The sequence below is a fragment of the Ptychodera flava genome, chromosome 13, assembly GCF_041260155.1.
Source record: "Ptychodera flava strain L36383 chromosome 13, AS_Pfla_20210202, whole genome shotgun sequence".
Taxonomy (NCBI): Eukaryota; Metazoa; Hemichordata; class Enteropneusta; family Ptychoderidae; genus Ptychodera; species Ptychodera flava.
The window spans coordinates 19,318,517-19,337,871 of NC_091940.1; the positions used below are offsets into that span (position 1 = coordinate 19,318,517).

Sequence of the window (19,355 nt, forward strand, 5' to 3'; positions counted from 1 at the left end):
CTCGCTCTCACTAGCGCCCCCACACAACGATTAGAGAAGGTCAGATATCAGAACGAGGCTCGATAGCAGACGTCGAGCTTCGCAGGTACTGGGTAGGGTACTTCCACTCAATCCTATGACCATGGCATCGGCAACAGTAAAGTAAGTAACCTCACCGTAACATTTTTTTGAGAATGGATTATTGTTTATCTTACATGTATCAACGCTTTCTATAATGACAGCCGCAACCCACTTGAGCACTGACAAAGTTCCAGCGCTGTTGTGGTTCACTGTCATTTGCGGAGGAACAGTGGTGTCATCCGTGAAAGGTTCATGGCCGGCCGTACACATCACATGCACTATTGCAAGGCCATTTTCCACCCATCCACGAGATTTGCTTTTGGATAGTGTATGTCCATAAATGCTCTAACGGAAAGAAATCACCACCCCCACCCAAACATTTTCTTCTCAGGTAGGATATACAACACTTTTAGGTATGCCTTCATATAAGTTGTACTTGGCGTGCCTCCAAGGAAGTCTGCGATTGTGGTTTCCAGGTGAGACTGAAAGTGAAAGTGTTACCCGGGTATGAGGGGACCTAAAGGAACTCTTGCCACATTTAGTCTCCACATCTTCTGTGACGTTAAAAGCAACGTCCTGATTTCTATTTGAAATGCCATGTTTACCAGGCTCCACCAAGTTGGTAGAGGGACAGTGCTAATATTACATGTATTGGTATCACATGTAAATTCAGGTAGCAACGCAGTCCATTCAAATGCTTCTAACACACTTACATACACAACAGAGTAAACACTCTGAACACTGTAGCACACAGATTGAGGTAGTCCTTTATTTTGCATGCAGTGGTTTGCATCTGGCTTCTCTTGCTTCTTCATTTCGTCATTCTGATTGTGGAGCATAGCCTTGAGTGCGTCCGGGAAAGCTTCCATGTGATATTGAACACCAGGACATTCCCTTTTGATGATGGAGATAGCTCTCGGGCTCATTGCACAGTCTTACTTCAAGTTTCATGGACAAATTTTGATTAATCTACAATGTATCAACAGGTTGGGTTGACCCATACACAGTGAAATTGGGTGACCCATACCATTGACCCTGGAGAAACTACAGTCTATGCCCGTACACCATGAAATTGCATGTCTAATATTGTGTGAAATGCTTAGAGATGTTGTATTTCTTACAAAGGTGCATTTCTTTTCAATCTGCTGTATTTTCTTTCGAGAGAGTCATACTCTGACAATGGATATAGTCTTTTTTTCACACCCTTAGCTATGACTTAGCTGTGGGTCCATAGCTGTTGTATCTTCAGACAGGATTCCTGCCTCTTATGGGCTGATTTTGACTTTGTGGTGGAGCGGTTAAAAGTCGTAAAAGTAAAAATCAGCCCTTTAAAGGCAGGAATCCTATCTGAAAACACCACAGCCTTGGACCCACAGCTAAACTGTGACCTAAGGTTAGACTTTTTTCAGGTTTCTACCTGTAAGTTACATTTTATGTATACATTTTAATCACACTGCATAGAACATTTCTACTGTTACACTATGTGACAGTTGACGTACCATTGAAACAAAGTATATAATAACAATATGTAAATGCAGAACAATGGGAGCATGACAATGGCAGGAATAAGTGTGAATGAGTCACATGAGTGAGTGTGAGTAGGTGTATTTCCTTAATACCATGTTCAATCTGATACCATGAAAAATTCTCACAAGCCAAGCAAAGTTGTATTCATTGAAGGTTGCAGACAATTTAGCTATAGCATTATTTGCTTTTCAAAAGAGTTTTAGGCCGGAATATTGCTTTTTACCAAACCATGATATATGTGTGAGGTGAGCACCTGTATGTGAATGTAATACAAATTATGACAAGTACAAGTAAGCAAAAGATACTGATTGTTTGGTTTAATTCTTACTGCCCTGAACATGGAATGACCTTTGTACTGTGTAAATATAAAGTCCTCCAGACCTACGGTTATCAAGCTTTATTTCAAAAATAGTCATTGTAACACTTTCAATGGTAAGTCTTGACAACAAAATCCTAAATACACTGTATTACCCTTGTTCAATAGTGGACTGCAAGAATCGTATACCAACCTAGTTGAAATATTTTCTATAATGAACTAAAATTACAGTCAGAATCACTGCTACTTTTTCTAATTTGAATTTTTTTTGTAGAGACTGCCTCAAAAACAGCTTCAATGACTTCTTATTGCAATTTTGCAAGTACTAACTCAAAGTCAGTGATTCTATTGTTACTCAGTGAATTAATTTAAAACAATTTTTCTATCATATAATTTATCATGATAGAAAATTTTTTATTTCATATTGTTTTAAACAAATTAATTCATAATAATAGCAAATTTTTTCCTAATTACTGTTATATTTTATTAAACGCTTACTTTGTTCACTGATTTTGCCGTCAAAAATACATAAAATGTGAAAACTTTACCTTTTCCACAACTTTCTGTCACTAACCCAATATGTACATCAAAACAGGAAGTTTGGACTTTGAAAGCCTGCTCAAACTTTCCCTAATAAAAGTTGGCAGATCGTCTATGTAGCCGACACAAACATGAACTGCCTGATACCGGCTATCAAATACTATGAAAAATAGTAAAGAATGAGCTACAAAATCACTATCAGTTTTAAGTTGCAGGTAGAATAAGTCTGTGACTTTGTATAAAATACTATAAAAATAGTAGAAAGTGAGCAACCAGCTGAAAGTTAGTCGAGGAGACCTTAAACTTTTACACTAAACATATCAATAGCATCTCATTGTCAGCTACATGGACTGTGTGCCCAAAAGTTAAACTCATTTTCTTTCGTTATCAAGAATAAAAATTAGGAGTTACTGTGCATATGTTGTGTTGCAGAGATATAGCTTCACCCATATTTGAAACTCACACAGGTTTTTATGTCTTTTGTTAACTGTTTGGTGGGGAAATACATGGTGTATTCTCACTTAAGATGTAAAAGACTTCATTTACTTGCATTTTGGATAATCCACCGATTGTGAAAATGTTTGTGTCCAATAATGATGATATGGAATGATTTAATTGTTCATAAATTGATAGATCTAATTTTATGATCATTTTCTTGTCTGCAGACCAGTATTTGACCGTGGCAGTCACACCCTGACTGTGTCAGTTGAACTGTTTGCCACCAACAGAAGGCGTCTCTGCGAGAGACTTAGAGCAAAAGATGGCGTCCCCAAGGGTGCCATGGTTTTACTCCAGGGAGGGGAACAGAAGCAGAGGTATTGCACAGATACAGATGAAGTCTTCAGACAGGTATGTGAGTGTATCTCTGTGTGTATCAGTGTGTGTGTGTGCATGTACATGTTTGTTTTTGTATGCACGTGCGCTTTTACACATTATAGGTAAGAAAAATTTTGTCTTATTTATGTAGACTTACACATTCCTAAATTAATGCACTTGCCAACTTTTTCAGTATATTTGATACAACATGTCAATCATAATACGTAGCAGGTGCTTTAACCTCAAATTATCAAATAGTTTACATTTTCACAATTTATCTGATAATTCTGAATGTGTAACTCAGGAATTATTTCAGGAACACAATTATTTGTGGGAACAGCTAGAATTAAACAATATTTCCTGAAACTGTTTAATATTGAACATACTCTACATTTTAGTAATAGTGTTAGGATAATTCATCAGAGCTCTCTTTCAATGATGTTGTTTGCACAGTGGCTTGGTTGTATACATGTACGTTATTGCCGTCAGCAACAGTCTGAATTCCATGTATGTTGAATTCTCACAGAACCAATTTAACAAAAACAAAGTAAAATGCTTTGAACACGCATGTGAAACAGTCATGCAATCGATACACTTGAATATGATTTTTAGCAGAATGTTTGGCATACATTTTGATGAGCAGTAAACATTGAAGGAAACATTAATTTGTCTTGTAAGGCTGTCATTTATGTTTTTTGACTAGTAAGCAATTCTTCACTCTCCTTGACCTTTGATACCAATACTTCTTAATCAAAACAAATTTTACCACTTCTCTGTATGGCTGTCGCTTATTGTCAGAATATGCTTAGAAACAGGGTCATCAACAAAACAAATAGTTTTGAAAATTGAGAGAACTATCTCTTGAAGTGTTTTATAGTAATTTTGGTCTGTCTGTAAAATAGTAATTCTTGTTCTAATTCAAAAGTTATGTTAAAATGCCAAGCATTCAGCTTGTCAACAAAGTCTGTATGTCAGTAACGTCCACAATTACTGTGGACAACTGAGTTTTAGCCCAGACTAGAATTTATTTGTCAATAATGATATGGCATATTGTACACAGTAAATCATGTTTGCAAAGCTAATATTGCGTATTTCAACATACTTTAGGGAGCAGAGCAATAAAACAAATATGATAAAAGTTACTCCCATAGTCTATGTTAGAAGGTTGTGCTTTATATTTGCATGTGATTATATTCCAATAGGAGTCATACTTCCACTGGACGTTTGGTGTGACAGAGGCAGACTTCTATGGTGCTATAGATGTTGATACTGGTAAAGCCATTCTCTTTCCTCCAAAGCTACCGGATTCCTACGCGGTTTGGATGGGAAAGTAAGTTTGCTATTTGAAGTTGGTTGTTTGTTCCTTTTGTGGGTCACTGTCAAGGTCAGAATGTAAGAAAAATCCTTTGTAAATTTGCAAAAGTTTGAAAGAAGATATTAGGAACAATTTGTTGTTAATTCTAAGGAATAAACAAATGTTTATGAAAATATACCTGATAAAGTCTGTGAAATAAAATTCAAGAATGTTAGTTTCCCTTGACAAGAAGTAATGCATTAAAATTATAAACGTATGAAATTTCCACTGTTTGGATTAATCTGATTAGGAATTACTGTAGATTTCTTCACTGTCAGATGTTGTACCACTGCTAATATTATGTAACATAGAACATTTACTTGTGTAAGAGAACTGTATTAACCCTTTAAGCCCTGTGATTTTTCCCACCAAAATTATAGTGCAACATTTTTCAAATTTTCATAAATTTTTCTGTAATTTATTCGGTAATTTTGGACCAAATGGACACCATTTTTCACTGGCTACAATGTTTTAGCAAAATTCTAGCAAAAATCTGAAAAAAATTGACTGGGGTATATTTTGTGAAGGTGACAAAAATTGACTTTGGCGCTCAAAGGGTATGTGTAACAGTTTCTTTTGGTAGGATTGAAATAGTGTTTATAGGATTCAAGGATTTTCAGTGACAAGATTGGCATCCCGGTAACCAAATCATCTGTGTTTGTGTTATGATGTAGAGTTATGCAACAATATTTTCGCCATGCTTACCATATCATAATGACCTCTAATATGATGGTAATCAGTGGCAGATATCTGTGAATGTGGGTCAGTATCAGGACACAACTCTCAGAGAAAACAGTCATGGTATAATGGATGTGTGTAGTGTAGTGTATGAGATAAATGTTATATTGAATTTTATTTTTCCTACTTTGTGGGTTCAATGGTTCAAACTACCAGCTTAAAAAACCACAGGAGTTTTTCAGGCAGTTTGTTGTAAAATCATTTTTCACATTGTCAACTGTTTTTCTTCATAACAGTTTCAATTCAGAATACTATGGAATTACTTGATAAATCGACTTATACAATTCTAAAAATAGGCACTTTATCTTCTATACACAGGGAATCTACCAAATGCAATAACAAAAATTCAAGATTCCAACTGTAATAATGGCCAAGGTCTAGCGGTACATTTTAACACATTGACCTATCTCCAAGTCACCTGTCACTCAGTCAACATATGACTATTTTCATGTTATTTTGTGTCAAAATTTTTCCTCCATCAGATTGCATCCAGAAGACCATTTCAAGGAGAAATATGGCGTTGATGAATGCCGCTGGTCTTCTGAGGTAAGCTTTCAACAGTGGATTCATTCGGTGTCAAAACAGGTATACCCTGGACATATTTCCCACCTATAAGGATTGGGTAGGAGTAAGTATTTTGTGGATAAATGTCCAGTTGGTAACTGACTCAGACGTTTATATTCGCATAAAACACTCTTGTCACAGTGTAAGTCACCAGGAATTCAGTACCACCAAGTTTCTTCAGGATTTTACAACTCATCATATGAAAGTTCACTGCAGAAAGCATAGAGCTGGCCAGGCAATGGAAAGGTCAGTTCAAAACACAGTAGTAGTGGTAGTCATTTCCCCCATAGTCTGAAATATAGCTGTGAAGCGTGCAATTGGCTAGGGCTGCATTTCATACACCTAGTCACAAGCAACCAGGTACATCTTGTTCCACAGAATTCATACATATTTCTACTTATATCGTGCTATAGATGAATATCTGTCAATCTAGCTGATAAAAGTAGCAACTCTATATTGTTATCGGTAATGTAAAAGTATTAACCCTTTGAGCACTGTAATTTTTCCTCCAGAAAATGTCAGGGCAACATTTTACCAATTTTTATGAATTTTCTGCAATTTTTTCCATGATTTTGGACCAAATAGGCAAAAATGCTCATGGGATACACTTTTTGACCAAAATTATGAGAAAAATCAGAAAAAATTGTCTAGGTCTGAAAGAAATTGTTGGCGTTATATTGTATAAAGGCAACAAAAATCGACTTTGGCACTCAAAGGGTTAAAACTGAACCAAATTGTTGTCATCCCCATTCACGACTTCCCAGTCTCACCAGACATTAGGACAGATACTGTGAATATTGATTGTCAACAGTTTTTTCTATTCCAATTGTTACTTCCCAAACCTTTACACCTCAGAATTCCACATCAGACTGTACAGTACTGTATAATTCCTGTCTTATGCTATGATTTGTTTTAGGAGACCACTTTTTTATACTCCTCTCTATGACTTCCATGACACATGTTGTTTTACACTGGGCATGCAGAACACAAATATAAACAGTCATTTTGGAATTCTGAAGTTCAATGGGAGAATTTATATCATGAAATGTTCCTTTACTGGGGTAATATTTGTGATGCGGCCTAAATTGAGTATGTGTATGTGGCAAACAACGATATTTGTATGTTTTTGCACACATGTGATGTCATTCAGCGCAGGTAGCAAGCCTGCTGTGGTACGTGCCACGTGGCATTTTTATAACACTGGCTGAAAAATATATTTTTGATACAGTGGACATCAGCAGATTAGTTAGAACTCAAGAAATATTTCACTCAGTTTTAAGACTTATTGATTACATATCTGTAGTCTGTTTAACCAGTATTTCATGTTGTCATACATTTATCAGTAGAGTAGCAGGAACAAAAACACCTGGTGGCGTAGCTGTTTTTTCATGCATAAGTCATCTCCTAGTTCAATAAGTCAATAATTTAACTATAGAAAAGAAAACATGAAAAAGTTGTAGTCAAAATTTTTCTTTAAAGTTAAAAGAAAAGGAAAATATACTGGTATTTTATGGTCATTGATGATTGAAGAAAATATTGCTTTTAGATTGTTATCAACTTCAAGCATTTGTGATATCATTACTGTCAAACTTTGACAAATATCTTATCAAATCCTAGATTGAAATGTTGATCTCAAATTTGATACTTGATACAATTGAAGATAGGCACAGTTCACCAATATTAGTGTTGTAATCTAGGGCATGAGAACTTTGCATTTTGATGTTACAGGACAGAAAAAAATACGAACTTGTATTTGAGTCTTTATATTCATTAATTAATAATTTAAAATACAACTACAGTGGTTCGGGTTGAATCATTTGCAACACAGGAACCAGACATGCTTCCTAAGTGAACGAGTTGCTAATGTTGCTAGGCGTAGGTCTAGGTGGTAATATCAGTCAATAACAAAGAATTCAACTCTGCCAAAGGTGAAACACTGTCAGGAAGGAGGTCACACGTAGTCATAACAACAACACGCATCCACACACATCACGCTTACTGTCAAAAATGCATAATTTTCAAGCATTGTTGTGCAGATGATGTTGTTTTGAATTCTCTGACCTCCTTCCAGACAATCTTTCAACTTTCACAGGATTGATTTCTTTGTTATCGACTGATATTACCCCTAGACGATAGTTACATCTGATAGTGTTGGCGACTCTCAAATTTATAATAAACAGTATGTCTAGTTCCCAGCATCACCACTGGTTTAACCCTTTGAGCGCCAAAGTCAATTTTTGTCACCTTTAGGAAATATACTCCAGTCAATTTTTTTCAGATTTTTGTCAAAATTTTGATAACAAACTGTACCCAATGAAATGTGATGTCCATTTGGTCCAAAATTATGAAAAACTTACAGAAAAATTCATAAAAATTTGTAAAAATGTTGCATTAAAATTTTTGTCGGAACAATTACAGCACTCGTACTCAAAGGATTAACACAAACCATAGTAAATGTAGTCTTTTGCTGATAGCATCACAACTGTTGGGCGTTCTCCTTAGTTTCTGTGATATATTAGATGAAAACACAATGACTTTTGTGTTCGCAGTTTCTGAAAAATTTATTTTCACTTTCTGTTTTGGCTGTACAATATCAGTGAGTCAATGATGCATGTGTTGGCATGTCATTCTCATTGTTGGGCTGTGCTAAGAAACAGCCAAACAGTTCTGACTGTGGAAAACATGAGTGTGGTCACGAATGTGTTGGCCGGTCAGTCTTATTGTTTGGCTGTTTCTTAGCACACTATTATAGAGCCAAAACAGAAAGTGAAAATAAATTTTTCAGAAACTGTGAACACAAAAGTCATTGTGTTTTCATCTAATATATCACAGAAACTGAGGAGAACGCCAAACAGGATTGATATGCCAACACATTCATAACTACACTCATGTTTTCCACAGTCAGAATAACCTGCTACCATTGCTTCACCATAAACCTGGATCCCAAAGTTGTTTTGAAAACCAAATAATCATCACAGGGTTTTCATTGGCTTTGGAAGACGCAATCTTTGCAATGTATAAAATGCACACATAACACAAGCAAAATGTTAGTCAGTAACTATGGACATTAAAAGACAGCAGAGAAAGCTGGCGCTACAGGTAAAATACAACCCTGAAACAAGCCATTTAATACCTTCTTTAATTAAGATATTTAATAGCATATAAAATTCAAAGAAAGTGAATGCCTTCAGCATAAAAAGGAACTGCGTATAAAATTTCAATTTCAATAGCAGTCAACATATTATCGGTAGCTAGGGAGTCCTTCACACCAGTGCCCATTGTGGTGTTTGTCCTGTTGCTCATTGTCCCCTGGACTGATTAAAATTATTCTGCTAAATTCATCAATTTTCCCCTGATCTTTAAAAGAAAAGCAACTACAAAACTATGACTTGTATACATAAATTGTGCTGTACATTGTTTATTGTCAAGCAACAGAAAAAAATGAATACAAAGTCCTAAATTGTAAGGGTAAAAGACTTTCTGTGTAATATTAAAATACCATGTTCATAAATTCACAAGTGGTAAATTACATAAGACAACGAGGATACCTTTGGTGTTGCAATTAGTTCAGTGTATAAAGAACATTTCATGTGAGTTTGAAGAAAGAATCCCAGTTCAAGCATCAAGACTGTATATGTGTTTAAGTCTTGTAGAATTGGAACCAAAAATAGCCTTTTCTGCTATCTTAAACTTCATCTAAGCATTGCAATTTGATGCGTATCACTATTTCTAATTTCAGATCAAGGAAGTTCTCAAGGAGAAGAACCCATCAATTCTTTTGCTCCTGGTAAGTTTTGCCCGCTCTTAAATTTACAGTATATCTGAAAGCCATAGTGCACTACTGATTTTCCACAAAAGTGTACGTCTGTAACTGACTTTCTGCAGAAGTTTACGTCTTTAAAATTGTACTGAGAAATTATTTGGTAATGCAGCGGTAATGATAATTTGAAGTCTTTGTGAAAATTGGTGTCAACATTTCAAGGGACAGATATTCTGACTCTCAAACTTTTATAATTCTATTCTGATTTCCCAACTGTGGGGGCTCGTTTGAAAGTTCTTGGTGTAAGAGTAACACAGGGATGGCGGCCATGAATTTCAAATATCGGGAGATCTTGGTTAATTTATTTCACTAGTACCAAAATTTGCATGATGACCCCGATTTTTATTTCTCATTTTGAAAGAGTATGGTTGAAAGATTCCTTGAGGAAAGTTTGAGCAAAAGTTTAGTCTTTGACTTTTGAGGTGCATAAACCCTTAAAGGCTTTTTTGTCTTTGATACAATAGAAAGGAGTGAATACTGACAGTGGTCACACATCAAGAGCTGCAGCGTTTGATGGAATCCATGAGTGAGTGTTTTGCTTTGTTTCATCCTGTATAACTTTGTGTATGAAGTCAGAGGACGATGTTTTACCAACACCCTTTTATGGTTTGTAATAGAGTTCACAGAAAATGGTGGTTACTACACCTTCTCTTGAGCTAGTTGAATTCCAGTTTCTGATCTCAGCTGACTACCTGTATTTGAAATTCAGCTGAATACCTGTGTTGGAAATCAGAATACCTGTATTTGAGATCAGCTGAATACCTGTGTTGGAAATCAGCTGATATTATGAATTCAAGTTCAAAAGGATTTACAGTACTAAATGGAGATTTTGATATCTCAAAAAATAAAAAAATATACAGTATTCAGACTGCCTTTTTGCGTCATATTGATTATCATACAATACATTACTGATAGGCAAGTTCATTGAATATCTGGTTGACTGTAAATTTTAAATTCAACTTGGCAGTAGTCAACTGTACACCTACCGGTATGAGACAAAAATGAGAAATGATTTGTATTTGTCAAGCTTCTGCAGTTAACTTTTAAGATTCAGTGTAATCTATCTCATGATATATAGGAGAATACGAAGGAATTTATGATAAGAAATAGTTGTTGAATGTATCTAACAATGTTATCTAACACTTTATCGAATAATTTTACCCTGACTCATAGATTTAAGACGGACACAACTTTCTTGCATCCTGAGATCAGTGAATGGTAAGTTTATAAAATATGTCATTTCATCAACATCAATCCTAACAATAACCTTGTAGAATTCAACATTTTCATGAACACATTACCGAAACCATATATGATGTGATTCTTTTGGTGCAACGAATCTATAGTACTCTGCGTGTTCTATTTATTCCTGAGTAGAACCATTACCAAATAAATTCACTATATGGCTCGCTACATAGCTTGGTAATTTGCTGATGCGTTATCCTTTTCTAGTCGCCACTGCACTGCTGCAATGAAACTGAAAATAGAAATGCGAGAGAGTTCAAAGATTGTCCCACTTTGGACGCAGAATTTGCGCTGAGGTGAAACAAAAAAGCTTTATTGCCCAGACAAGATTTGTTTTGTTTTTAAAAGCAACCAAAAGTTGCCACCGTCGTTGCATAATGGTCTGATTTCAAGTTAATCAGAAGAGAAGTTGCACTTTTAATGTTTTTTTTTTTCACTTGTCAAGTCGAGTGATCAAGACTCCACAGGAACTAGAGGTGATGAGATATGTCAACAAGATTAGCAGTGATGCACACAAAGAAATCATGGCCAAAATAAAACCTGGTGACAAAGAGTACCAAATGGAGAGGTAAGATTTTACCATTGTTTCCAGACTTTTTTAAAACATGGGTAGTCTTAAGGTAGTGTGGGCCTTGAAACTGAAAGACTTAAACTATTGTTCAAATTTTCCTCAAGGAATATTTCAAACATTCTCTTTCAAAACCAAGAATAAAAATGGGGGAGGGGGTCACTGTGCAAAGTTTGGTATATGGGAAACAAAATTGGTACCCAAGATTTACCGTTATTTGAAATTCAAAATGGCCACCATTCCTGTGTGTTAGTTTATAGAGAAAAATTATATTTTCAATTCTTAAAATACTAAGACAGTTAAAAATTTTGTTACACCAAGAGCTTTAAAATGAGCCATCACAAGTGGTAGATCAGAAAAGTATTGGAAAAGTTCCAGAGTCCAAATATCTGTCCCCAAGGCACATTCTACCTTAATTGGATTTGGAGATTGATGAGGAGTTTGTCTAAAAACATGCTAGCAATGGTCTGCAATAAAGTTAAATATTCTAAAGTCTGATCTTGGTATTTTTTTTCTACAATATATTGCATTCTTATGTGGATTTGTATTTATTATGCTTTTGCTGATTGCTTACTGTAAATTATCATCTACCTGTTAACTGCTGTCAATTTTCTGGTTAATCATATATCATACATGTATACATCTGATTGGTTGAAGAGCAAAATGAACAGTGTGAATATAGAACAGTTTGAACATGCATGAGCTCTTAGGAAAAAATCTCTTTGTTAACGTTTCACACCAGAACTTTAATAAACAATAAATGACAGAAGTTATAAACCACCTCACCAACGGGTGTATACCATTAGGTTTGACCAGGTCACTCCATATATCTACTCACCATTACTCATGCATATACGTGATTAACTGGTCAAACGGAATATGTAATTAACCAGAAAACTGGTCAAAATCTCATGGTATAACTGTTACTGGATGTCGTTTATTGCTTCAGTTGGTTATTAAAGCAACTCTGATTCTTGATAAATGGACAGCATCTTGTTTTAATTTCATTCATTTCTTCTCAAGAACTTTAGCAGCTTCCACAGCTAACATGACATTCTAAACTAAATGCGTGATGTCAGGAAATAAACATGCTATACCATCAACCTTTGTAATGCATCATTTTACAAGTGTATCTGATTTTATTATGATATGGATCATATCACAGTGTATTCACTACCATGGTACTGTGCATATCACCATTTCATTTCAGTCCCTACTCTGTTTGCAGAGAGTACTAGGATTCTTACTATTTGTTTCCTCTAATCCTATCCAATCTGTTGAAAGTTTTCATGGTATGATTGAACCTGAGTTGGAGAATATACCACCTCGCACAGTACTGTAGATTTCCCATAATTTATTGCGATTTGTATCCTCGGAGATACCTGAGTGAAGTCTGCTATGTCTCCCATGTGTAGACAAGTTCACAGACTATTTATCAAAAGTTTGAAAACGTACTTTTATGCACACCATTCTTCTTAATTCTCATTTTAAATAATTGGAAAATTATGCATAATTGAGAGAGGAGATAGCATTTTTGTGAAATTTGCCAGAGATTGTGTCCTCAGCCATACAGAATAATGTGATGGAAAGTAGGGAGACTAGTTGCACCTGTTTTATGAAACAAAAGGATATTGATTTTTTGCAATAGAAGTGACAAAAGAAATTTGCATGCTAAGTTTTCTCAGAGAATGACCCCTTCAGTTCGTCATAACTTGCTGCCTAAAAAGTATGGCATTTGTAGTACCTGCAGAATGTGACTTTTATGGTTGTTTAGTGGTTATTTTCAAACTTTCACTGAAATATCTAAACGTACTTTTACTAGATATTATTTAAAAATTATTCTGATGCTGCACACTAGTGCTTACATGCAGAACTGAAAAAGTTTTTAGAAAAGTAACCTTCAAGGATACAAATCAAAGAGTATTGTGGGTAATTTATTGTACTGTGCCTCGTGTCATATATATGTGTAGGTATTATTAGTACCACAGAGCGGTGTATGCACACCAGGAGAAATAAATTTCACAGTGAAACTGATAAAATGAAAACGCACAATGTAAAGTAAAAACAGAACAAAAATTGTACAATAAAAAGAAACAATGAAAAAGGAAAACATAATAACTATAGAAAGATAAGTAAATATTGAATAAGTACTGACTGTAAATAAAGTAAGCTCTGCTTCCCAACTTGTAGGTCTTTCACTGTCATCATTGCATGCATCATAAACAGTTTTCTCTTCATTCTAGTTTATTCCAGTATCATTGTTACAGTCATGGCGGCTGTCGGTATTTAGCCTGGCCAGCTGCTGTGTGCTGCAGGTCAGTAAATAGCCATGAGAAAAAACCAACAATATTCATGTAACAGATCTCACTTCTCTATGTCAGTCTTTTCCAGCATTACTGCTACACCAATGGGGGATGTCGACATGTCTCCTACACATGTGTCTGTGGAAGGTAATTAAAACCCATGGACAAACCCTTGATTCTTTTGATTTTCCAACTCTTTTTCAGCTTGTTCCAGCATTACTGCTATACCCATGGTGGATGCAGACATGTGTCCTACACTTGTATCTGTGGCAGGTAAATGCAATAAAGTGCTTGGGAAAAGGTCGGACAATTCATGCATTTAGTGTCAATGTGTTTGCCCCATCACGTCATCCTGTCAGTCAACACTTCTGTGACTACACCCTTGTAATCCTTAAATGTGGTATGACCCTATTGTTTCTGTTGTGTGGGTTGGTCTATTACATCAACTGAAGGGATTAAATGGTCACTCATAAATTCAAAACTCATATTGGTATATTCTGTTTACATCTAACATTGAGATAATGATTTTAGAATAGTCTAGGTTCATAAGTTTATAAACTTGCTGCATATGATGCATATCTTGTTAAATGTGTTTATGCATAGGAAAGTAAAGGGAATACATACACACTCTCACAAGTTCATATATTTTATAAAAAGTATAAAGATGCCACAACAAGTGCAATTATCGACTCATAATAAATTCATTTGATTTAAAAGACCAGAATACATCATCCTCACAGCCCAGAAAGACCACTCGTTTTGTCAGTTTCCCCTTCAAATTCATCATTGGAACTCATTTAAAATTCACCAGTTGTTGTGTATAATTTCTTCTACATGATATACCTATGCATCTATTTGAATCACTTTGGTGCACAAAAAACATCACAATTCTGTTGTTTTGTGGTGCGTTGTGGATTTATTTTTGTATCTGAGAATAATGAATTGACTAGTAAAATACCATTTAATTTTGCATCAGCAAAGATCATGCAGATACCCAGTGAATCTATACCTGTATGTATATCAGCCATATTTACCATATACAATACTGTGAATCTACATCTGTATGTATATCAGCTGTATTTACCATACACAATACTGTCCAGAATATTTGTATCAATTTTCCGTAGAGACCTGAGCCTGTTGCCATGTTATCATAACATCTACACCTGTCAGAATATCAGCCAAAATTTTACTGTACACAATACTCTCTGGAATATTGTGTCAATTTTCTGTAGAAGCCTTAGATTGGTGTCATTTTACCATTTTTACCAAAACATCACAAAATTTTTTCTTTGTGTTTGTAACTTTGACATATGCGTGTCAGATGAAGTACAGGTGTTGATGTGGGCAAGAACATCCATGATGTTTCTTGCTTTGTATCCCAGACCACACATATTATGTGTAATCATATACGGTAATGAATTTATGTATCCGATTATCCAGTATTGTGGCCCCAGATGCTTTCTACATCTGCAAATTCACCAGCATTGCCAAAACTGTAAAACAATTGCAATAATATACCCCCTGCCAGCCAGTAGTGGACTCGAGCAAACTTTGCACTTCAGAATGCTTTGCCTCGTACATTATGTTGTTAAAAATTTGCTTTTGGCCGTTACAGGCAGGGAAGGGGGTTACATCATTGCTAAATCGTATGAAAGATTGGCAAAAAAAGACAGAAAATTGCAATTTTTACATGAGTATTATTGATAAAAGAAACATCAGGAAATTTGGTCGATAACTGAACTTATTATTGTAGTTGTCCTGTGATCACTACCACCAAGTTGGATTTGCTCAACTCTGACATATAAAGTACATTTTTGAAAAATTTGAATCACAGAAAATAAAATTAAGGTTGATAATTATGCTTATTTTATTTTTCAGTGGTGAGAATGGAGCAATTCTACATTATGGACACGCTGGTGCTCCCAATGAGAAAACTATCAATGATGGAGATATGTGGTGAGTCTTCTTTGATAAATCTACAAATAAGTTACCACCTTATTGTTGACGGAATTAGAAATACTATCAGCATTTTATATGCAGTGTCATTCATTGCAGCACACAAATCTCAAGAGCAGAAAATATTTGTGTGTGAGAATTTTGTTCAAAGAGAGTGTGTTCATTATATAAAGAGTATGACCGTGTATTTTAACCCTTTGAGTGCTGTAATTTTTCCCACCAAAATTTTAGTGCAACATTTTACCAATTTGTATGAATTTTTCTGTGAATTTTTAAAATAATTTTTGACCAGACAGACATCACATTTCATTTGCTACAGTTTTTCATCAAAATTTTGAGAAAAATCTGAAAAAATTTGACTGGTCACATTTTATAAAGGTGACAAAAATTGACTTTGGCGCTCAAAGGGTTAAGATGAAAAGTTTTAATTATTGTGATGGTACTGCAGGTTAACACTGAGGAATAATTCTTTATATCTGCTGTTTGTGGCATAGTTTTAACAAAAGAAAGTACATGTAGTGAATGATGAGTTTTTCTTTCTATTTCTTACTCTTCCTAGTTTGTTTGACATGGGCGGTGAGTACTACTGTTACACTTCAGATATCACGTGTTCATTCCCTGTCAATGGTAAATTCACAGCAGATCAGAAGATGGTCTATGAAGCTGTCTACAAAGCCAGCAGGGCTGTCATGAAAGCCGTCAAGCCAGGTACAGTGGATTGATAAGAGTCAAGCAACTGATAACAGCATTGAATCTAGAAATCTGTCATGTTGCATCAAAAGTCTTCACACAGAATCAAATAACAGCACATCATGAAACTTTACTTAGTGTGATCAAAATCTAAACATAGTTTTCATAACTTCTGATGAAGACAGATGACCAATGATCATATCCCGTTTTTTTCAACAAGATCCCATAAAATCAGCTCTACCATTATCTCCCCTTTCAAGGGAACAAATACTCATCTATCATGTAAGAAGGGCAACTCTTTATTTAAAATCCCTTTCAATAATTTTGTTGTTATGTAATTGCGGTAGTTTGTTCATTTTCTGGCTGATTCAGCACTGAACCTTATCAACACAAAGTTTACAAGTATACCGTAGCTTGATTAAAGGTGACTTTCGATAAAACTCTCCCCAATGAAACTTTCGACCATTCATACCAAATCAAGTAAAAATCAGGGGTTACTGTATAAAGTTTTGTACCAGAGAAACAAACTGCCTGATATATATATATTGATATTTGAAATTCAAAATGGCCACCATCCCTGTATTTACTCATTCAGAAAAATAACATATTTGATTTAAAAGAAACTAAGAAAAGAAAAGCTTTCCTTACTCCAAGAGCTTTCATATGAACTGCACAAGTTGGAGACCAGAAAAGCATTGTAAAAATTTTATAGTATGAATATCTGTCCCAGAGGCACAATCTGCATGGTAATTCATCTATATTACTCCTCCTAGTACTGATAAAGGTTTTTCTCATATGTCAAATTTTGAAATGGCTTAGCAAGATTTGTCAAAGGGGTTGAGGGAAGAGGGAACCAAATCTATGATAGAAGGTAGATATAGTATGTCTTTCATAGATGATTTTGTATAATAAGGTAATTTTGAAACCCTAGATTTCTAGTTTTCATCTTGGCCTGTTTTTCCTACCATTTGTAGGCGTATCATGGCCAGACATGCATACGTTGTCAGAGAGAGAGATGCTACAAGCTCTAAAGGAAGGTGGACTTGTACAGGGAGACATTGATGAGATGATGAAGGCACGTCTCGGTGCTGTCTTCATGCCTCATGGATTGGGACATTTCATGGGCTGTGATGTCCATGATGTGGGAGGCTATCCAGAGGTAAATTTGTGTTAAAAGTCTGGTACCAAGTATACTTCAGGTTTGCGTCTAGTGTCTGCAAGATGACAAGTTTGTCAAAGTGGAGCCATGTATGTAGCAGTTATATACGATTAACAGCTCAAAGGGATGGGGGTCGTCCCATCTGCGAGTGTACAATTTCCTTGTTGATAAACCTTGCCTCTTTCCAGAGATTGCAATGAATGTGGGAAAGATATAAATTTGTTGATTTTCACAAAAATCCAGAAGATGTTAAATCCCCTATCTGCATTCACCTGTTTAAAATGTTGCACAATATGTTGTGGAAAGATTTTGAGAAGTCATTTTTGGAAAATTTATCCCAAAGTGTTTTTTGTTGTGATTTTAATGACTCAAACTTTGCAGTGAATTTTATCCTTTGCCATTGTGGATGCAACTGATGATGTTTTGCTCACAATGAAATTCTTGCCATGTCCAGGGAGGCCCTGAACGAAGCTCTGAACCAGGATTGCGTAGTTTGAGGACAGCCAGGACCCTGGAGGAAGGAATGGTGCTGACCATTGAACCGGGATGTTATTTCATTGCTCCAGTAAGTTTTCTGAACAACAAACGTCATCCTTTCTATGGAGGGAGTGGCTGTATTACCAGAGTATCATGACCTGTAATTACAGGGACTTTGATAAGACTGTTTTTAAATTTGTCAAAAGCCCATCCATGTAGATGGAAAATATGCACGACTTGATTATCAGTATTCAGAATAACAAACAAATTAAAAGGCAAGGGTTTGTTGAAATATTAACCTCTTTGATGAAGCGTGATTGTCTCCGTCCATGAAAGAGAGACAAACTCATTATCATCACAACAATTCCAATTTTTCTTCAGTGCTTCGTTTTTACCCATTCATATGAAAATACAGATGGTTTATAACTTTTGTTTGGATGTTTCCGTCACAGCTATACCTGCCCACAACTCACAATGAAACATCTGTGCTGTTTTGAAAAACCCTCTTTTGACCACATGAGTGCAAATACAGTAGAGTGTACCATTTTGAATGGCTGATTCATACCAGAGCAACATGGTAAAAGAGCAACATACAAAATAAGATGAAAAAATTTTTCTGGATGTCTGTTCGTTCATGGCTGTTTTGACTTTTTTCAGTTTTGAAGTTCATGTTTGTTTAGGTCAGAAATATTGGCTTGTGAAAGATGATTAGCATTTGTCATGTATCATATCAGCCACATGTCTGCAAGAAAAGATGGTAGCCATATGATTCAATTATAGCTTTCACAAGGACATTACACATTTTGACAAGGTGATTCTTTAAGCAGCTTTTGACTGTCTATTGATTGTCTTACACTAGGTGTTGGAGAGTGCCTACCAGGACCCACAGTTGTCCAGATTCCTGTGTAGGGAGGCTCTCTCAAGATTCATGAACTTTGGAGGAGTGAGTAAACAGCCTTCTTTTGGTCTTTAGATTCTGCAGCTGTACAAAAGGCCTTCTGTGAAATAAATCTATTTGCTGCATCATTGTTTTATCAACACAAGGCAGAAAAAAATCATGTGATGATGATACAAACAAAAAAAGATGAAGAATAGTTTAAGATGTTTAGGAATGTGTATCAATACTTGTTGAATGTACATTGTTTTGTGTACAGCGACCATTCAAATCCTTGGGTTTTACCTGTTTACGAACATTTTTGAAGAAGCCAATTCTTTTTTG

General features: G+C 35.4%; 1 protein-coding gene across 2 annotated transcripts in view; it reads left to right on the top strand.

Moving 5' to 3' along the window:
• The window catches only part of LOC139147722 (xaa-Pro dipeptidase-like), a 21,117-nt gene continuing 1,762 nt past the window's right edge, over positions 1-19,355 (top strand). The window contains exons 1-14 of one of the 2 annotated variants that reach the window (XM_070718889.1): positions 1-141; positions 3,109-3,292; positions 4,462-4,589; positions 5,834-5,897; positions 9,655-9,702; positions 10,200-10,261; positions 10,909-10,953; positions 11,426-11,548; positions 13,930-13,998; positions 15,733-15,810; positions 16,370-16,518; positions 17,475-17,659; positions 18,114-18,224; positions 18,996-19,079. In XM_070718889.1, the coding sequence (XP_070574990.1) occupies positions 116-141; positions 3,109-3,292; positions 4,462-4,589; positions 5,834-5,897; positions 9,655-9,702; positions 10,200-10,261; positions 10,909-10,953; positions 11,426-11,548; positions 13,930-13,998; positions 15,733-15,810; positions 16,370-16,518; positions 17,475-17,659; positions 18,114-18,224; positions 18,996-19,079 (1,356 nt within the window). In that variant the 5' untranslated portion in view covers positions 1-115. Of the gene's footprint in view, positions 142-3,108; positions 3,293-4,461; positions 4,590-5,833; positions 5,898-9,654; positions 9,703-10,199; positions 10,262-10,908; positions 10,954-11,425; positions 11,549-13,929; positions 13,999-14,055; positions 14,125-15,732; positions 15,811-16,369; positions 16,519-17,474; positions 17,660-18,113; positions 18,225-18,995; positions 19,080-19,355 lie in introns of both variants that reach the window. The other variant, XM_070718888.1, reaches the window with a different exon arrangement.